Here is a 16,483-nt window from a genome sequence, read left to right as displayed (position 1 = left end):
ACTTTGGTTGGATGGATGAATGGATTGCTCCGTCTGTTCCGCATAATCAATCGTCTTCCGTGTTCGTTAGCGAGCCCTAGAATGTGAATCTGAATCTTCCCTTCAATACTTTCAGTGTGTTCCCGATTCGTTGGATGCGTGCTTGGATTACTAATATCCCTTCGATTCCCAATTTAATTTCTCTTGGGGTTCAACTAAACCCTCCTCTTCGTTTCCTAGGCTAGGTTTATTCCCATCCAAGAGAAGTCAGCTAGCTATGTGTATTCGGCATGGAAAGGTCGCAGCGATAAAATGTGATAATTCCTATTTACCTCGGGATGGCTCCAAAATTTAGGAGCCTTTGCGGAACTCTTAATGCAAAATTCAGGAATACATGTCTGTCTGACTGTTCTGATGATTTTTATTTATTTATTTTTTGAGCCTGAAGAACCACACTGATTCAAGGGGAGGGAGTGAGGACTTGATCAGAGATGAATGCTCCGGATCGCTACGAGCGCTTTGTCGTGCCTGAGGGCACCAAGAAGTAAGTACTTGCAACATGAATGCTATTATCGATGATCATTGGCCTGTTTGTTATGCCTTGTTCCTAACTTTTCTATATAGTGTGAACTGTGACGCTTAGCCTGTCGGTCTCTTGCTTTTACGAATTTGCTCTGGTGCTCACTTACTCTTAGATTTTGGCTCTCGTACTGATAACAATCTTTCAGGGTGTCGTATGAGAGGGACACAAAGATCGTGAATGCTGCCTCATTCACTATCGAGCGTGAGGACCACACCATTGGCAACATTGTCCGCATGTGAGTATAGTTTTTCTTGTTTCCCTTAGTGTCATCTTCTTTTATATCTTTTATGTGTGATGCTCTTATGATTGTAAAATTTGCAGGCAGCTGCACAGAGACCCAAATGTGCTCTTTGCTGGCTATAAGCTCCCTCACCCACTTCAGTACAAGATCATCACGAGGGTAGGGTACATAGTCTTTTTTATTTTTGCTATTTATTTTGTTTGATTGGCTTATTCAGCTTGTCACTAATTCTATGTTGCGTGGACAGATCCATACTACCAGCCAGTCTTCCCCAACGCAACACTAGAATTCTTAGTGCATTCTTGTTAAAAGTATATGGTATGCAAAAAATGAATCAGTTGAGATAAATCTGAAAGGCCAGTGGTTAGGAACGAAATCTTTCAGCTGAATGGCCAAGCGAGATGTTCGAAACGCTCCTCCCACCGCGGGAGGCGACGCCCATGGCGACAGCCACTCACCCTCAAGATCCACCACTAACAGCTCAAACCCCACCCGTCCCCCACCAGATCCAGAAGCGCAAGAGGAAGGGCTTCAAGACCTTGGCTCCCCCATCCCAAATGGACCAGCGACGAGGGAGATCGAGTTGGAGCATGGGCGCTCAGATAGTCTGGGATCCGAAAGCCGGGATGCAATGGAGACACGGCGGTCAGCAGCCGGAGGACCGCAGGTCAGATCAGAGACAGCCTTCGTCCTCCCGGATCTTGCAAAGGAAATCCAGCTGCAGGAAGAAATCAAGTCCAAGCGACGCGACACAGAGCTTGGGAATCAGCACGGCGACGACCCTCTGCTTTTGGACCTCATTCAAAGATTCAACTACCCGGAGATCACACAAGATACACCAGCAAGGGGCGCCTTCAAGTCCCTCCCAAACCGAACCATCAGAGTTATGGAGGAAGAGAGGAGCAGATTCACCGCCGCGGAGAAAGGAAAGAGCATTGAATCGACTACACCGCAGCGCCAGCAGTCTTCTTCTTTCAGGCAGAGAGAGGAAAGAGACATGGCGGAGCATAGGGAGTTACTGCTGGACGAGAGCTCTCGGGTCGGCTCCAGGCCATGGGGCGGCGAGCGGCGACCTCCTCGTCAGGTCTCTCCCCCTGGAAGACGGCAAGATAACTTGCAACGGTCTGAGCAAATTGATGAGCAGGGCTACCAAGTGGTGAAACCTGCATACTGGTGGCGCAAATTGGAGACGCATTCAAGGAGGGGGCAGCAAAGCCACCGATCAGAGGAAGACGAACAGAGAAAGAAACGATATCTAGCACATATTAAAGGAAAATGTCATAATTGCCTCTCAACACAGCACAAGGTGTCTGAATGCCGATACATCACTAAATGCTGGAAGTGTTTGAAATCGGAGCACAAGGCTCAAGCCTGTCCATCCTGGAGCAGCAAATTTATGAAGCCCGCTGGCGAGCAACAACAGCAACCCACGACATTTTATCCCAGAGCCACCACCACTGGCACACCACTTCCCAGAACTAATACCACTGGTTCAGCAGCTCTCACGGCCGGCCGTTCCTACCTCCAGGCAGCCAAAGGCGAGACGGCGACCATGGCGACCTACCCCGGCGACCTGCTTGCATGCCCCGACCAGGCTGTCTGCGTGATCTCCGCGACCGGCGCCATCAAGCGCAAGAGGGAGTCCATCATCGGCAAGGCGGCGGTGTGTTGGCTCAGCAGCAACAGCCACGATTCAGAGCCACACCACATCGCCGACGCCCTCGACGAACAACTTCGCATCAGCTGCCACGAAATCAAGGTTGTCAAACACTACCCCGAGCAGTACCTGGTCTTCTTCACCGACAGTCAGGCCTTTCAGCGATCCGTGAACCACCTTGGCGTCCGGAGCAGGGGTCGAACCTTCAACTTCGAGCCCTGGACTGAACGCCGCCACACCGTGGAGAAGCAGCTTGAGTTCCGGGTGCGGCTGCGCATTGAGGGGCTGCCAGCTCATGCCTGGTCGGAGGAGGTCGCAGCAAAAATCATCGGGCAGCACTGTGCCATCCACTACGTCGAGAGACAGTCCCTCCGCCAAGACCGCACAAGAACTTACGATCTGTGGGCATGGTCTGCAAACCCCAGTAAGATCCCCAAAATTGTTCTCCTCACCCTCACTGACCCTGACAGGGAGCTTGCACACGGCGGCGACGTTGAGCTCTACCACGACCCTCCCCGAGGCTACAAGGGCGCCTACGACTACAAGCTGCACCTCCATCTAGATGTGGTGGAGGACCTCTCCTTCTTTGGTGGTAGAGGTGGTGGTGACGGGCACAACAGAAAGCCTCGTCGCGAGTTCCTGTGGAACTATGGCATGCCGGACTACCTTGGCGAGAGGCGCTCCAACCAGCAGCACGACAACAACGCCGGGCGCGAGTACCACCCTCACCGCGATAGAGACGACCACGACGACAACTTCAACCGCGGCAGGCGTCGGCACAGGAGCCAGTCATCGTGGGGAAGGATGACCCGCTGCCGTGGGGTGGTGGAAGACTGCTATAGCTCCTCCCGCTATCCGGGAGGCAATCATGGGCACCACAGCAGGCCGGTGGCGCCCGGGGGAAGTCAGCTCACTTGGCGCAAGAAGATCAACTCTGCCAAGAAAGTCACCTTTGCAACCCACTGTTCCAGGTTTTGGGTGAGTACTCACATCAGACTGATTTTTTCCTCAACCAAGTTGTTATTGCATCAACCACACCATCCAATTGGGAGGACTGGTTCGATCCCATGAGAGAAGAGTTGTTCATTCCTCCATGCTATTCAGGTCAACTATCCAAGGAGGAACGCATAAGAAACCTGCTGGTTTCGGCTCCAGGTTGGGCTCCAATCGCCTCACCAACGCACCATAGCGATTCTGCGGAGGAGGGCCTGCAGCTTGGCTGCACGGAGACACTGTAGGTTAGCTACATGCCTGCATTCCCTTCTAGTCCCTTACCACATACAGCTGTCTTGGAGAATGGTGAGCAGGAGCTAGAGCACACAACAACAGCACCCGGACACAATTCTGATAACTCTAATACTCAGCCCTCATCAGTTTCTGCACACCACCTTGTCGAAACAGCCCAGCAAACAGATGCTTACGAGCCTACTGAACAGGAACCAAGCATTGAACACTTCCCAGTTGAACAATCCCCACTCAACTTAGACACAGAGGGTTTGAATGATAAAGAACAGAACCAACCCATCAATGGCCAACAAACGATAACCCAACTTAGTGCAGATGAGCCTGTTCACCAACCGGAGTTAGCTGAACAAGACACAATTGATGATTTAGCCTCCTTTATCGACTTCATTTCTTGCACACCCCCAGCACCAATTCTGAATAGTCCACCAGCAACCAACCCTATACCTCAGCCTGAAACATTTGCAGAGCCACAAACCACACAGCGGAAGAGTACTCGTTTAGCCAACAAAGCAAAGCTACACCCAGGAAAGGATAGTGTCCAATTAGCACAGAAAGTATTGATCAACAAGTTGGGGGAATTGTCCCCTGGCGTGAAGGAACAAGCTAGCTCTAACACTGATTTCAATAAACTTGCGCAGCATCTCCCACAGCCCCTGACGAGTGCAAAGATGGAAGCTATCAAGACTTTGGTGGAAAAGGGGAACCAGCCCAAGAACAAGAAGAAAAGCAGGGTCCTTCCGGCGCTGGAAACAACACCGGGGGCGCACGAAGTCTGAAGGACAGCGATGGCCTTTCCCCATCAGTTATCGAAGTTGTCTCTCATTTTCTCCATGTTAGGCCAGACTTTTCAGAACTTTTTAGAATTTGTACTAATTATTGGGCCGGCAATTTGGCCTTGCGACTTCAGCTATGCTCCGGGCAAGTTGTGCTTGTGCCCGGCATGGACGCTCACGAAGTACGCCGAACCAGATGCACATCGTTTCCCTAGCTTTGTACCTGGCCCTAGCGCCCAGCAAGGAAGCTCCAGTCAGCAGTTTCAACATTGTTTTCTCTCTTCTAGTGCAAGTTGTTGTTCCTTTATTTATGTCACAGAAGGATTGTAATATACTGAGTTGGAATGTCCGCGGGCTCAATACAGCGGCACGGAGAGCGAGTGTTTGCAATACGGTCCAATCGTCAGGTGCAACCGTTGTTTGCCTTCAAGAAACTAAAATTGCTCAATGGACGGTACGACTTGTATCGGAAACCCTCGTCCATGATTTTGCGACTAATTACGTGACACTGCCAGCAGATGGTACTAGAGGAGGGATTCTCATGGCAGCGTCAGACAAGCATTTTAGTCTACAGGCCACGCACAACACTGATCACACAGTGTCCACCACCATTACCATGAAAGCTGATGATATATCTTGGACACTAACAGGGGTGTATGGGCCGCAAAACATTCAGGACAAACTTTTGTTCCTAGATGAACTTAAAAGCTTAAAAGACCAAGTGCTCGAGAGGTGGCTTATAATTGGAGATTTCAATCTCATCTACAAGGCGGAAGACAAAAGTAATGATAGGCTAGACAGATGCATGATGAACAAATTCAAGCAAGTGCTAGATGAAAATCAACTCATGGAAATTGATCTACGAGGAAGGCGCTTCACTTGGAGTAATGAACAAGATAACCCAACTTTTACAAGGATAGACCGATTCTTTGGTACACCCGAGTGGCTCACCATTTTCCCAAACCTCGACCTACACGCGCTTCCCACCATGGGATCAGACCACTGCCCGTTATTGTTAGTAGGGGACGTCACCAGGCAACATTACAGGGGCTTCCGTTTTGAGTCGTTTTGGGTAACAATGCCGGGTTTTATGGAAACCATTCAAGAGGTGTGGAACCATCCGGTGAACACACAGGACGCCATACTACGATTCCACGTGAAACTCACCAGAGCAGCAAAGGCTCTTAAATTATGGAAGAGACAAAACTTGGGCAACCTTGCTCTAAGATTAGCCATAGCCAATGAGGTCATGCTTTTCCTCGACACAGCACAGGAACAAAGAACGCTCACTCCTGAAGAACTGGAGTTTCGCCGTTTTTTGAAAACTAAAGCTGATGGCCTAGCTGCAATACAGCGTTCACGGGCAAGGCAACACTCCCGCCTCACATGGATCCGTAAAGGGGATGCATGCACACGGCTGTTCATGCTACACGCCAATAATAGAAAAAGGAGACTGCACATTCCGTCACTAAATACCAGGAATGGTATTTCCACCAACCACCAACAAAAAGAAGAGGCAATTTATGAACATTTTGTCAACTTAATTGGACAGACACAAGAGCGTTCACTTGGTCTAAATTGGGAGCACTTGGGATACCACCCCCACGACCTACACGAACTAGAGGATCCTTTTGACGAAAGTGAGATTAAGCAAGTAATCATGCAATTACCTTCTGAAAAATTGCCAGGGCCTGATGGTTTTATTGGCTTGTTCTACAAAAAATGTTGGCCAATCATTGGACCTGATCTAATTGCAGCATTACAAGCTTTCCACTCCCTGAGAACACGAAGAATCGAGTTGATTAATGAAGCGAACATCGTCCTTCTTCCGAAAAAAGAAGGAGCAACTAATCTATCGGACTTTCGGCCGATCAGTCTCATCAACAGCTTCGCAAAAATAATCACCAAATTATTGGCCGACCAATTGGCTCCACGGATGAATGAGCTGGTTTCTGGAAGCCAAAATGCTTTTATCAAAAAACATTGTATACATGACAACTTTGTTTACGTACAAAGTGTGATCAAGGCTTTACCTAAATCAGGGCGACCGGCCCTCTTTATAAAATTGGACATCTCCAAAGCATTTGATTCTTTGAGCTGGGTTTTCCTTCTCGAAGTGATGAGGGCGTTGGGTTTTGGCCAAAAATGGAGGGACTGGATCACCACACTACTTGCAACTTCATCTTCAAAAGTATTGCTCAATGGGATACCCGGGAAAAAATTCAAACACGCTTGTGGAATACGCCAAGGCGATCCACTGTCACCACTACTCTTTATCCTAGCCATTGATCCCCTTCAAAAAATAATAGAGCTAGCAGCCCAAAGAAACATAATTCACCAGGTCCTCCCAAAGGCGGCAAAATTAAGATGTTCCCTATATGCAGATGATGCAGCCCTCTTTGCAAACCCGGACCATGAAGAATTGAGTCGCATTGGCCAACTGTTACAAGTCTTTGTGAGATGTTCGGGACTAAAGGTCAACATGAACAAAATAGAAATATTTCCGATTCGATGCACCGAGGACATGATATCCAACACTTTGATAGATTTCCCAGGGAAAGTTTCCTCATTCCCCGGCAAATATCTGGGCTTAACACTACACACTCGCAAGCTCCGGAGGGTAGATGTGCAGGCGCTCCTTGACAAGATTGGGAAGAGATTACCAGGGTGGAAAGGGAAAATGTTATCAATGGCAGGAAGAGAAACGCTAGTCAAAAGCGTGCTTACATCGCAGCCAATCTATCATCTAACAGTGTTCCCAACCCAAAAATGGTTGATCAAACAAATCGATCGGATGAGAAGAAGTTTCCTTTGGAGAGGAGATGAGCCAGAGAAAGTGAACGGAGGTCATTGCCTAGTGAGATGGCCTTCGGTGTGCACACCAAAAGACTTGGGGGGGACTTGGGATACTCGACCTTGATCGGCTAGCAAGGGCACTCAGACTTAGATGGCTTTGGTTCCAATGGAAAAACGAAGAACGGCCATGGACAGGACTAGCGATCCCTTGTGACAAAACAGACAAAGATTTGTTCCATACCTCCACGATTGTCAAAGTGGGCAAGGGTAACAAAGCACTTTTCTGGCATTTGAGTTGGTTGAATGGTTCATCACCAAAGAATTTAGCACCACATCTATTTCAAAAATCAAGAAGAAAAAATATTTCGGTACAAAAGGCGCTGCATGGAAATCACTGGATAGACCTAGTCCACCCATTGACGACGGGAGTGGAAATCAGAGAATACGCAGAGTTGTGGGAGGTGATTCAGCTGCAAGGAAGATACACCAATGCAGATGATGAGATCACTTGGCGATGGACACCTAATGGAGAATACACAACAAAAAGTGCATATCGTATTCAGTTCATTGGCCGCACCAGAACGTCATTGTTCCACCCAATTTGGAAGGCCAAAACCGAACCAAAATGCCGTTTTTTCGCTTGGCTCCTACTCCAAAAAAAGATCTTGACAGCAGACAATTTGGCGAAAAGGGGCTGGCCACAAGGCACGCTATGCAAGCTATGTAATAGTGAACCAGAAACGCCGACACACTTATGCAAAGATTGCATTTTCACGAGAGCGAGCTGGGATAGACTCATAAGTTGGCTACAAGTCGGGAGTTTACCACCAACCACAGTTACGACCACTTTGAAGGGGTGGTGGAAAAAATGCAGAGCTGGTTTTGACAAGCATAACAAACCTTTCTTCGATGGTATTATCATTTATTTTTGGTGGAATATTTGGAAAAAACGCGACAGAAGAACCTTCCATCAAGTATCAAAATCAGAAGAGGAAGTGGCCCTCCTAACAAAAGAATATTTCCAGCAGTTCAGTTTAGCTTTTTCTTAGTTGTTGCCCCCGGCGCCCCTGATTAGTTGATTTGTTTGTTTGGTTGTTAACCCGCACGTTTTTTTTTCCTTTGTTGCAGTGAGTTGCTTTCATGGGGGTTTTTGTATTGTTTGAGGGGGCTCTTTGCTCTCTTTTTTTTTCTCATCTGCTAATAAAAATTCGGCAAAACTCTTGCCATCCTAAAAAAAAAGGATAAATCTGATGTTGCCTGGTCTTATGATCCTAGGATTATTATGGTAAAACCATCGAGTGGATAGCCAGGCGTCAGCTGCTAGAGGAGGGATTGATGACCGTATATTGGAAAGCTTTGATTGATTATTCATTGCTTGATTGTAAAGGGTGCCAGCCATGTGCCTTATGTAGGCCTAACTCTGACGACTTGACAAACAAAGTCTAGATAAGACAAGAACCTAACAAACAATAAATATCCTTGGTACTCTATCCTGATCTCTGGTTACAGTCACACGGCTAATGCTTGCATGTGTGAACAGTAATACCTGCACATAACACTTGGCCATTTTGAATTATTTTACAAAGAAAAGTATGAAGCATTCATGTTAATTTTGACTAGTCTTGGTTTCCATTTTTTTTCTGAACACAAATGTCTGAAGTAGCACCTGCATTGGGCCTGCATATGGCTAATGGTGTTGAAGCATTTGAGGACCACATATTTTCATCAAAAACATTAGGATGAGAAACTATAGAGTTGCGTGCCAATTATTTGTTGTTTTGTTTTTTTATGATGCTTCTGCTAAGTTTGTAATGCTAAGGAAAAGCCTTATGCCTTCCAAAACAAAGCATTTGAGCAACAACTGATGGAAGTCTGAAGGCTGAAACTTTTGAGTCGCGTTGCTCTTCAGAATATTGACAATATGGTGTTTGTCTTGGTCCTGAGCAACTTTAATAATGTTACAGAGCAGCATATAAAATACTTGGACCAATAATGGTATCTCTGTATAATTATATAAATAGCAGCATTCTGATGCATCAGCACAGATCCTTTTTTTTTAGTACCCCTTTCCAAAAAAAAAACAAAAACAATCCAGTCTGCGTCAAGCAGGATGATCCCTATATTCTACTGACATTCTGACTTTCCTTTTTCAGGATGAGAAGAACAGGTGTGAGACAAGGCTTTAGCTGGCCGAAAAGGAAGGCTCGAAGATTGTGTAAATGATGACGTCAGACTAGTCCCTGAAGGCCTGAACTACCAGGAGTACCTTGTCTATCCTTGAACGTTTGTTAAGGCTCCAAGATCTCTTGCTGAGTGTGCTGTTATCATCTTGTCGCCTGTGTTTGCACCATTAAGCCGCAAGGTTTTTCTTTCCTCGTTCGTGGTCATGCACGGGGTTGGCCGAGCCGCTAAGGCAACGCATTTTGCTCCTGCTGATATCTTTCGACCTGGGCCACGTACACGTGTGCATTCATTTTGGCCCAGGCAAAACTGTGGGCCGAAGTGCAACTGCTGGTCCTACTGTGGCCCGCTTGCACTGCTGTCTTTGAAGCCCGTACAGGGCTCGCTCTCGCTCGAGGCTTTTTGCACCGCGTGACTGAGTCAGTTGCTGCCTGCTAAAACTTCTTTCAGATTCGCACGAGGAAGCCCAATTACTACTCGTATTTCATCCAAAACCGTACGGAACAAGGTGCTCAACGACGGCCTTTGTCTTTGTGCAAGCATAATTTTTATATTTTACTAGGTTCACGCCCGTGATATCAAATCTCATAGTGTCATGCAAAAGATCTAAATCAGACGTTGTCTATAGAAAATGAATATATTTAGAAGAATGTGTTTTGCACATGATGTGAGATCATTCAAACAACTAAGTTAAAATGTAATGACAACCACACTTATCATGATTCTAGACTGAGTGTCAATAGAAAGACCAACACAATTAGCAAAGCACTCCTTAAACAATAGTCTTTTAGAACTGATCTATTGTTAAGTTCCAAAGAAAGAAAATTATAATACCATACATTAATATTTCAATCATTCTTGCATCAATGGTCGTGTTTGTTTAGGCAATGTTCAGTCACCACATAAGTCAGCTCATGCAATGCTCTTCGTTGCGCTCTGTGCCTCCACTCTCCTAGTGACAAGACAACCAGCAAGATCAGTGATGGCTGGGCAGCTTATATAAACTGAACTATAGACACATACCAACATTTTGCAGATCTAAATTGTGCATTGATAAAAGTAAAAATTTTAACAAATTACTTGAGTTATGCCTAGCGAGATAGAATAATTTGGAGCACTGCAGAGCAACAAGGTTATTTGTAACCAGTCATAATTAATAGAAAAAAATGGAAAGCCATACTGCAGGCTTAGTGTCTTCAAAGGAGACTACAACATTGAATGGAGGAACAGAAACTGAACAAACTTAAAATATTACAATTTTGCAATTTACATCAAGGAGAGGACTTCATACAAATGACCATGGTCCTGATTGGTTTAGGAGTTGACATAGAAATGATTGTGTGATTACTTCAAGATGGACGCGATATGAACCGCGAGTCAGCAAATAGTCAAGGCATCAGACTGGGTGACTGTCATCTCGGATGTTAGTGGCATGTCTGTGCTTGCCAAATGCCAAGTAACTAACCAAAATAAACGATCAGCTAATAGTTTTAATGAATCAGACTGAGTTTTCACGCACCCCCCACCACGACATCCACCATTAAGGATTTACAAAAGATCCAGAACACAAATCATTTACACCTTCCTCCTGACTAACCTGATCATGCAAAGCTCGTATGGATAGACCTGGTTGGAGTATGATTTGTGCTGTTTTCAGATGTGTGTTATCTTGTAGCTCCATCAGCCCACCTGAAATAATATAAATGACCAGAGAAAATTACAGTTGAACACATGATACATTAATTTCATACACTTCTAATAAAATCGAAATAATATACTTCTAATAAGAGGCAAGCTGAATTGTATTTTGGAAAGCAATGTGATTTAGATATGCGTGTGTGTTTTTCTCATGCATCGAGATCCATCGACACTTCAACTTAGCTAAGCATATTCACATGAGGTGGCGGGGGGGGGGGGGGTCCAACCTGGTTTGCTCCAGTATCCTGTATTCCTGTCCGACATGCTAAAAAACAATCACATGGAAAACATACGGGACATTAAGTCCACAGCAAAGTCAACTAACATTTTATACTGAAATTTGCTAGACCGAGCATCGGCATCCAATTGGATAAACAACAAGGCACCGGTAACAAAAAAAAAGAGAAACTTGCTAATACCAGAATTTACATGCCTTGTTTTGGAGATCTAAAGGAATTAACAAAGAACAAAAAGAAAAGGAGAGAAGAATCAGCTTACATGAACTTACTTCAGCCACACAAACATGCAGAAGCAAAAGCTTTATCATCTTATGGTAATGTTGTTCCAAAAGAGATTGAGCTCAAGCAAGAGAGGAGTACCACTCACTGTCATTTCAGACCTAGGTTTAGTGTCACGGAGAAGGCTTGCCCCAACTTTGCTGATCACCTGGAAGAAACAAAATCACCTGTCACATCCGAAAGCACTTTTGGAATGCGATGAAAACCAAGCAAGTTGATCAACCAACCTGGTTATTCTCAGATTTTGATTATGGTTTTGTAACTCTGCTTTGCCACGAGAACACAAAAAAATTTCAGTGCAACGATCCATTAGGTTTTTCTTCAGAAAATAGAATAAGTTAAAACAAAATTTGAGGAAACTCTTTTTTTTTCTATATTGCTCGGTTCCATGCATATTATTGAACAACAGGTAGTATGCGTATTCCCATTTGTTTGAACCTATTAACATATGATCAGTGTGGAACACCCATAAATTTAGAAAACACTAACACATTTATAGCCTACCAGACAGTAGAGGCAACACTTGATTCTTCATGATGGCAAAACTGAGGGATCCCAACCAAACACATTTAGCCAAGGACAACCCTATTGTTTCAAATAGCACAACTACATAAAGCGTAAGAGTACCTTAGTCCCATTCATCTAAAGAGCATATTTAATTAACCAAGAATATACTATGGGTTATGCATGGAGTCATGATCTAACAAGCTACAGAATCACTCAGAAAAAGGAAAACATGTGTATTGCATCAAATATCTAGGTATACAGTTGCAGAATCTGGACTGCAATAATCAGAGATAGGAATGAAATTGCACTTTGTTAGGGCAGTCATTGCTAATCACAAGCTCTAAACTTCCATCCAATGTCAAGCAGTTCTTGATTATAATGTTGTTAACTGAAATTAAATTAACTCATTGCCATCAACCAACAACAACAACAACATAGCCTTTTTCCCAAGCAAGTTGGGGTAGGCTAGAGATGAAACCCGAAAGAAATAAGTTCAAGGTTCAGGCACATTGATAGCTAGTCTCCAAGCGCTCCTATCCAAAGCTATCTCTTTAGAGATATTCTAATCCTTAAGGTCTCTCTTAACCGACTCATCCCACATCAATTTAGGTCTACTTCTACCCCTCTTTACATTATCGACCCGCTCAAGAACCCCATTACGCACCGGCGCATCAGGAGGCCTTCGTTGGACATGTCCAAACCATCTCAGCCGATGCTGGGTAAGTTTTTCCTCAATTGGTGCCACCCCGACCCTATCCCGAATAACTTCATTCCGGACTCTATCCCTCCTTGTGTGTCCGCAAAACCACCGCAACATCCGCATCTCTGCTACACTCAGTTGCTGGACATGTTGCCTTTTTGTAGGCCAACATTCAGCACCGTATAACATCGCCGGACGAATTGCTGTCCTATAGAATTTGCCTTTTAGCTTTTGTGGCACCCTCTTGTCACAAAGGATGCCAGAAGTTTGCCGCCATTTCAACCAGCCAGCTGAAATTCTATGCCTAACATCTTCATCAATGTCGTCATCCTTTTGTAGCACCGATCCTAAATACCAAAAAGTATCCTTCTGGACCACCACTTGCCCATCTAGACTAACGTCTCCCCCCTCATGCTTAGTCGCGCTGAAATTACACATCATGTACTCGGTCTTGGTCCTACTAAGTCTGAACCCTTTCGACTCTAACGTGCCTCTCCACAGCTCTAACTTCCTATTAACCCCTGCCCTACTCTCGTCAACTAGCACCACATCATCAGCAAAGAGCATACACCAAGGGATCTCACCTTGTATATCCTTTGTGACCTCATCCATCACTAAAGCAAATAAATAAGGGCTCAATGCTGACTCTGGTGTAGGCCTATGTTAATAGGAAAGTCAGTGGTGTTGCCATCACATGTCCGGACAAACGTCGTCGCATCCTTGTACATATTCTTAATGAGGGTAATGTACTTAGTTGGGACTTTGTGCTTCTCCAAGGCCCACCACATGACATTTCTCGGTACTTTGTCATATGCCTTCTCAAGGTCAATGAAGACCATGTGCAAGTCCTTCTTCTGCTCCCTATATCTCTCCATCAATTGTCGTATTAAGAAAATCGCCTCCATGGTTGACCTTTTAGGCATAAACCCAAATTGGTTATGGGTCACACTTGTCACTCTTCTTAGGCGATGCTCGATAACCCTCTCCCAAAGCTTCATTGTATGGCTCATCAGCTTAATCTCACGGTAGTTAGTACAACTTTGAACATCGCCCTTGTTTTTGAAGATAGGTACTAATATACTTCTCCATTCTTCCGGCATCTTGTTTGACTGAAAAATGAGATTAAAAAGCTTAGTTAACCATACTATTGCTCTATCTCCTAGGCATCTCCACACCTCAATGGAGATACCATCAGGGCCCATCACTTTACCTCCCTTCATCCTCTTCAAAGCCTCCCCGATCTCTACCTTCTTAATTCTCCTCACAAAACGTCTGTTGGTATCGTCAAAAAAGTCATCTAACTCAAGGGTAGGGCCCTCACTCTCCCCATTAAACAACTTGTCGAAGTACTCTCTCCATCTATCCATGATCTCCTCATCCTCATACGGCCTACATGAAGGATTAAGAATCTAATACCTGCAATTTTGTACTGAGTCCTTCCCAGATGCTTCAAGATCAAAGTGTCCATCCAATTCAGACCCTATGTCCAAACGCCACAAATATAATGCTAATTAGTTGAACAAAGAGATAGAATTTAATTAGAGGCTCACATGATTCTTCAGATTAGTGGCCATGATTCTTTGGAGACCTGGCTGTCGTCGCTTGATCCCAGTCTTGTCGTTGATGCAATAGCAGAACAGGACAATGGTCAGAATAGGAGGCATGGGAACGGAAAAACAAAGCAGAGTTGACAATTCAGTGCATACCATCGCGACGGTGGAGACGAAGATAGAGGTTGCCGCCGGCAAGAATTGGTGGTGAGGTCGGGGAAAACCGGTGGCACCGCACTGGGGCCAACACCCTAGGGTTAGGGTTAGGCACCAACAGTGACGCACGATCAATTTTGCTGTGAGGAGAGGCAGCCCGGTGATGGGGATACGCAGCCGCGAGCCTTGGACGCACAACAAGGGTGGAGGTGGCCGGCCTGGAGGTGATGGCATGGCAGCTCGACGACTGAGCGGTAGGATGTCGACCTCGCGCGGAGAGCTAGCAAGTGAGGAGGAGGCCGGCGGCACCGTGCGTCGATCGATCCATGGCAGTCGAAGAGAACCTAGGCGTGGCGCGGCGGAGGCAAGAGCGCGGGGTCGGAGCACAAGGGGCACGGCGTTGCGGCGGAGGAGGGGCTCGGCAGTGGTGGAGGCTGGGACCGGGGGGCATGGATCTGCGCAGAGGAGGTGGGTCTCTGCCGGCTTGATCCGTCGATCCGCCCGCAGCTTAAGCCCCTGCGACGGACGCGGCGAGGGCGGCATGAGGGGAAGGGCGGGCGCGGTTTTGACTGCTGATGATCGGACGGGCACGCTGGTCCAACGGGCAATCCTCGACCATCCGAGGACGGACGACGAAGTGGGGATGACGAGCGAAAAAAAGTGACCCTTACCCTCTTTTTAGTAGTAGGAGAGATTTTTGTCTTCGCCGAAATTGTGGGTGATACATGCATCCACACACACTCTAGATCTCTTAATGCCTTTCACACAAGTACACAACAAAACATGGAGACCAGCAGAGTTATTTGTAGTGTTTGGTTTGAGAGACTACCTTATTCCAGATGAGGTGGTGTCAACTTTGTGAGGGATCAACCTCATTTTAGCCCACAAAACCAAATAAAAAAAGTGAGATGTGAGAAGATGACAGATCAACACATTCCTCAAACCAAACACTGCCTTAAGTCAAGTATATTGACATATGTCTGCAGTGTCATAAGTCATTTTATGATTAATGTATGATTTTTTAATGATGTGGAGGAGAGAGAATAAGGTGGTTGTTTTGCAAAACAACCGCCTCATAAGAATTAAAGACTACAGGACCATCTTTTCATCATGGTACTAGTTGTGGTTGTCATTGACCTTAAATATTCCATTAAACCATGCACAGATTAAGGTATTGAGAGATTAATAGGAGACAGTTTAAAAAATATCATATTGCAAAGGTCGTTTGTTAAACCGTCTGAAAGTTACTTGGCAATGCATATGACCACCTATTAGACAAGAGCAATTTACTTTCCTTAAGACTTTGAGTGATATTTTTCTAGTATAACTGTATAAGCTATATTTCCATATTCTTTTTCCTTTGAAAATTCTCAAACTGAATAATATCTCTGCACCTACCCCTTACACACAAAAATTATCCAAACCACTTAATTGTCCAACAATGATAATGGCTATCGCATCGTCACATTGGTTTGATTTATCTTTGTTGAAATTATTTAGGTGAATGCCTCTGCACCTCTAAAACCTTTGATCTTACTATGTGGCATACCCACCCATCTACCACACAGCGCCTAAACCACTCAACTTCTCTCTTTTCCATTCTTTTTTTGAGGCAGCAATCAATATCTCTTTGACATAACATGGGTATGATGAGGATACATCCTGAGACTTTTAGTAAGAAAACGTGGGCTGAACCTTTTAGTGTGCTGATTTAAAACTAATTCCTATCTGGATATTGTGCTCCAAACCATTTGTGCTTTGTTTGTTGGGTTTTTTTTTTGTCCAGAGGACACATCCAAAATGTGGTTTTGTGCAGCGTACACTCCACACTCCGTTTTAGCAGGTTGGACATTCTAAAAATAGGATTTTTCCTGTTGCACGCCGGCCATTTTAGAAAAA

At 45.4% G+C, this 16,483-nt stretch overlaps 1 protein-coding gene and 1 long non-coding RNA gene across 2 annotated transcripts; one reads left to right on the top strand and one right to left on the bottom strand.

Moving 5' to 3' along the window:
- The first annotated feature begins 432 nt into the window (after window positions 1–432).
- LOC120639888 (DNA-directed RNA polymerases II, IV and V subunit 11) lies at window positions 433–1,089 on the top strand. The gene is made up of 4 exons (XM_039915814.1): window positions 433–523; window positions 708–797; window positions 884–962; window positions 1,051–1,089. The coding sequence occupies exons 1-4, from the start codon at window positions 471–473 to the stop codon at window positions 1,087–1,089; spliced, it is 261 nt and encodes an 86-aa protein (XP_039771748.1). The 5' UTR covers window positions 433–470.
- Window positions 1,090–11,694: 10,605 nt separating this feature from the next.
- Window positions 11,695–14,412, bottom strand: LOC120642865. The gene is made up of 3 exons (XR_005662760.1): window positions 14,295–14,412; window positions 11,899–11,935; window positions 11,695–11,819 (listed from the first exon to the last, which is right to left on the bottom strand). It is a non-coding gene; the product is annotated as an uncharacterized LOC120642865 (long non-coding RNA).
- Window positions 14,413–16,483: the final 2,071 nt, after the last annotated feature.

Source organism: Panicum virgatum, chromosome 7K (assembly GCF_016808335.1).
Source record: "Panicum virgatum strain AP13 chromosome 7K, P.virgatum_v5, whole genome shotgun sequence".
NCBI lineage: Eukaryota > Viridiplantae > Streptophyta > Magnoliopsida > Poales > Poaceae > Panicum > Panicum virgatum.
The sequence above is the reverse complement of the archived record's forward strand: the minus strand, read 5'-3'. Positions and strand labels throughout refer to the sequence as shown.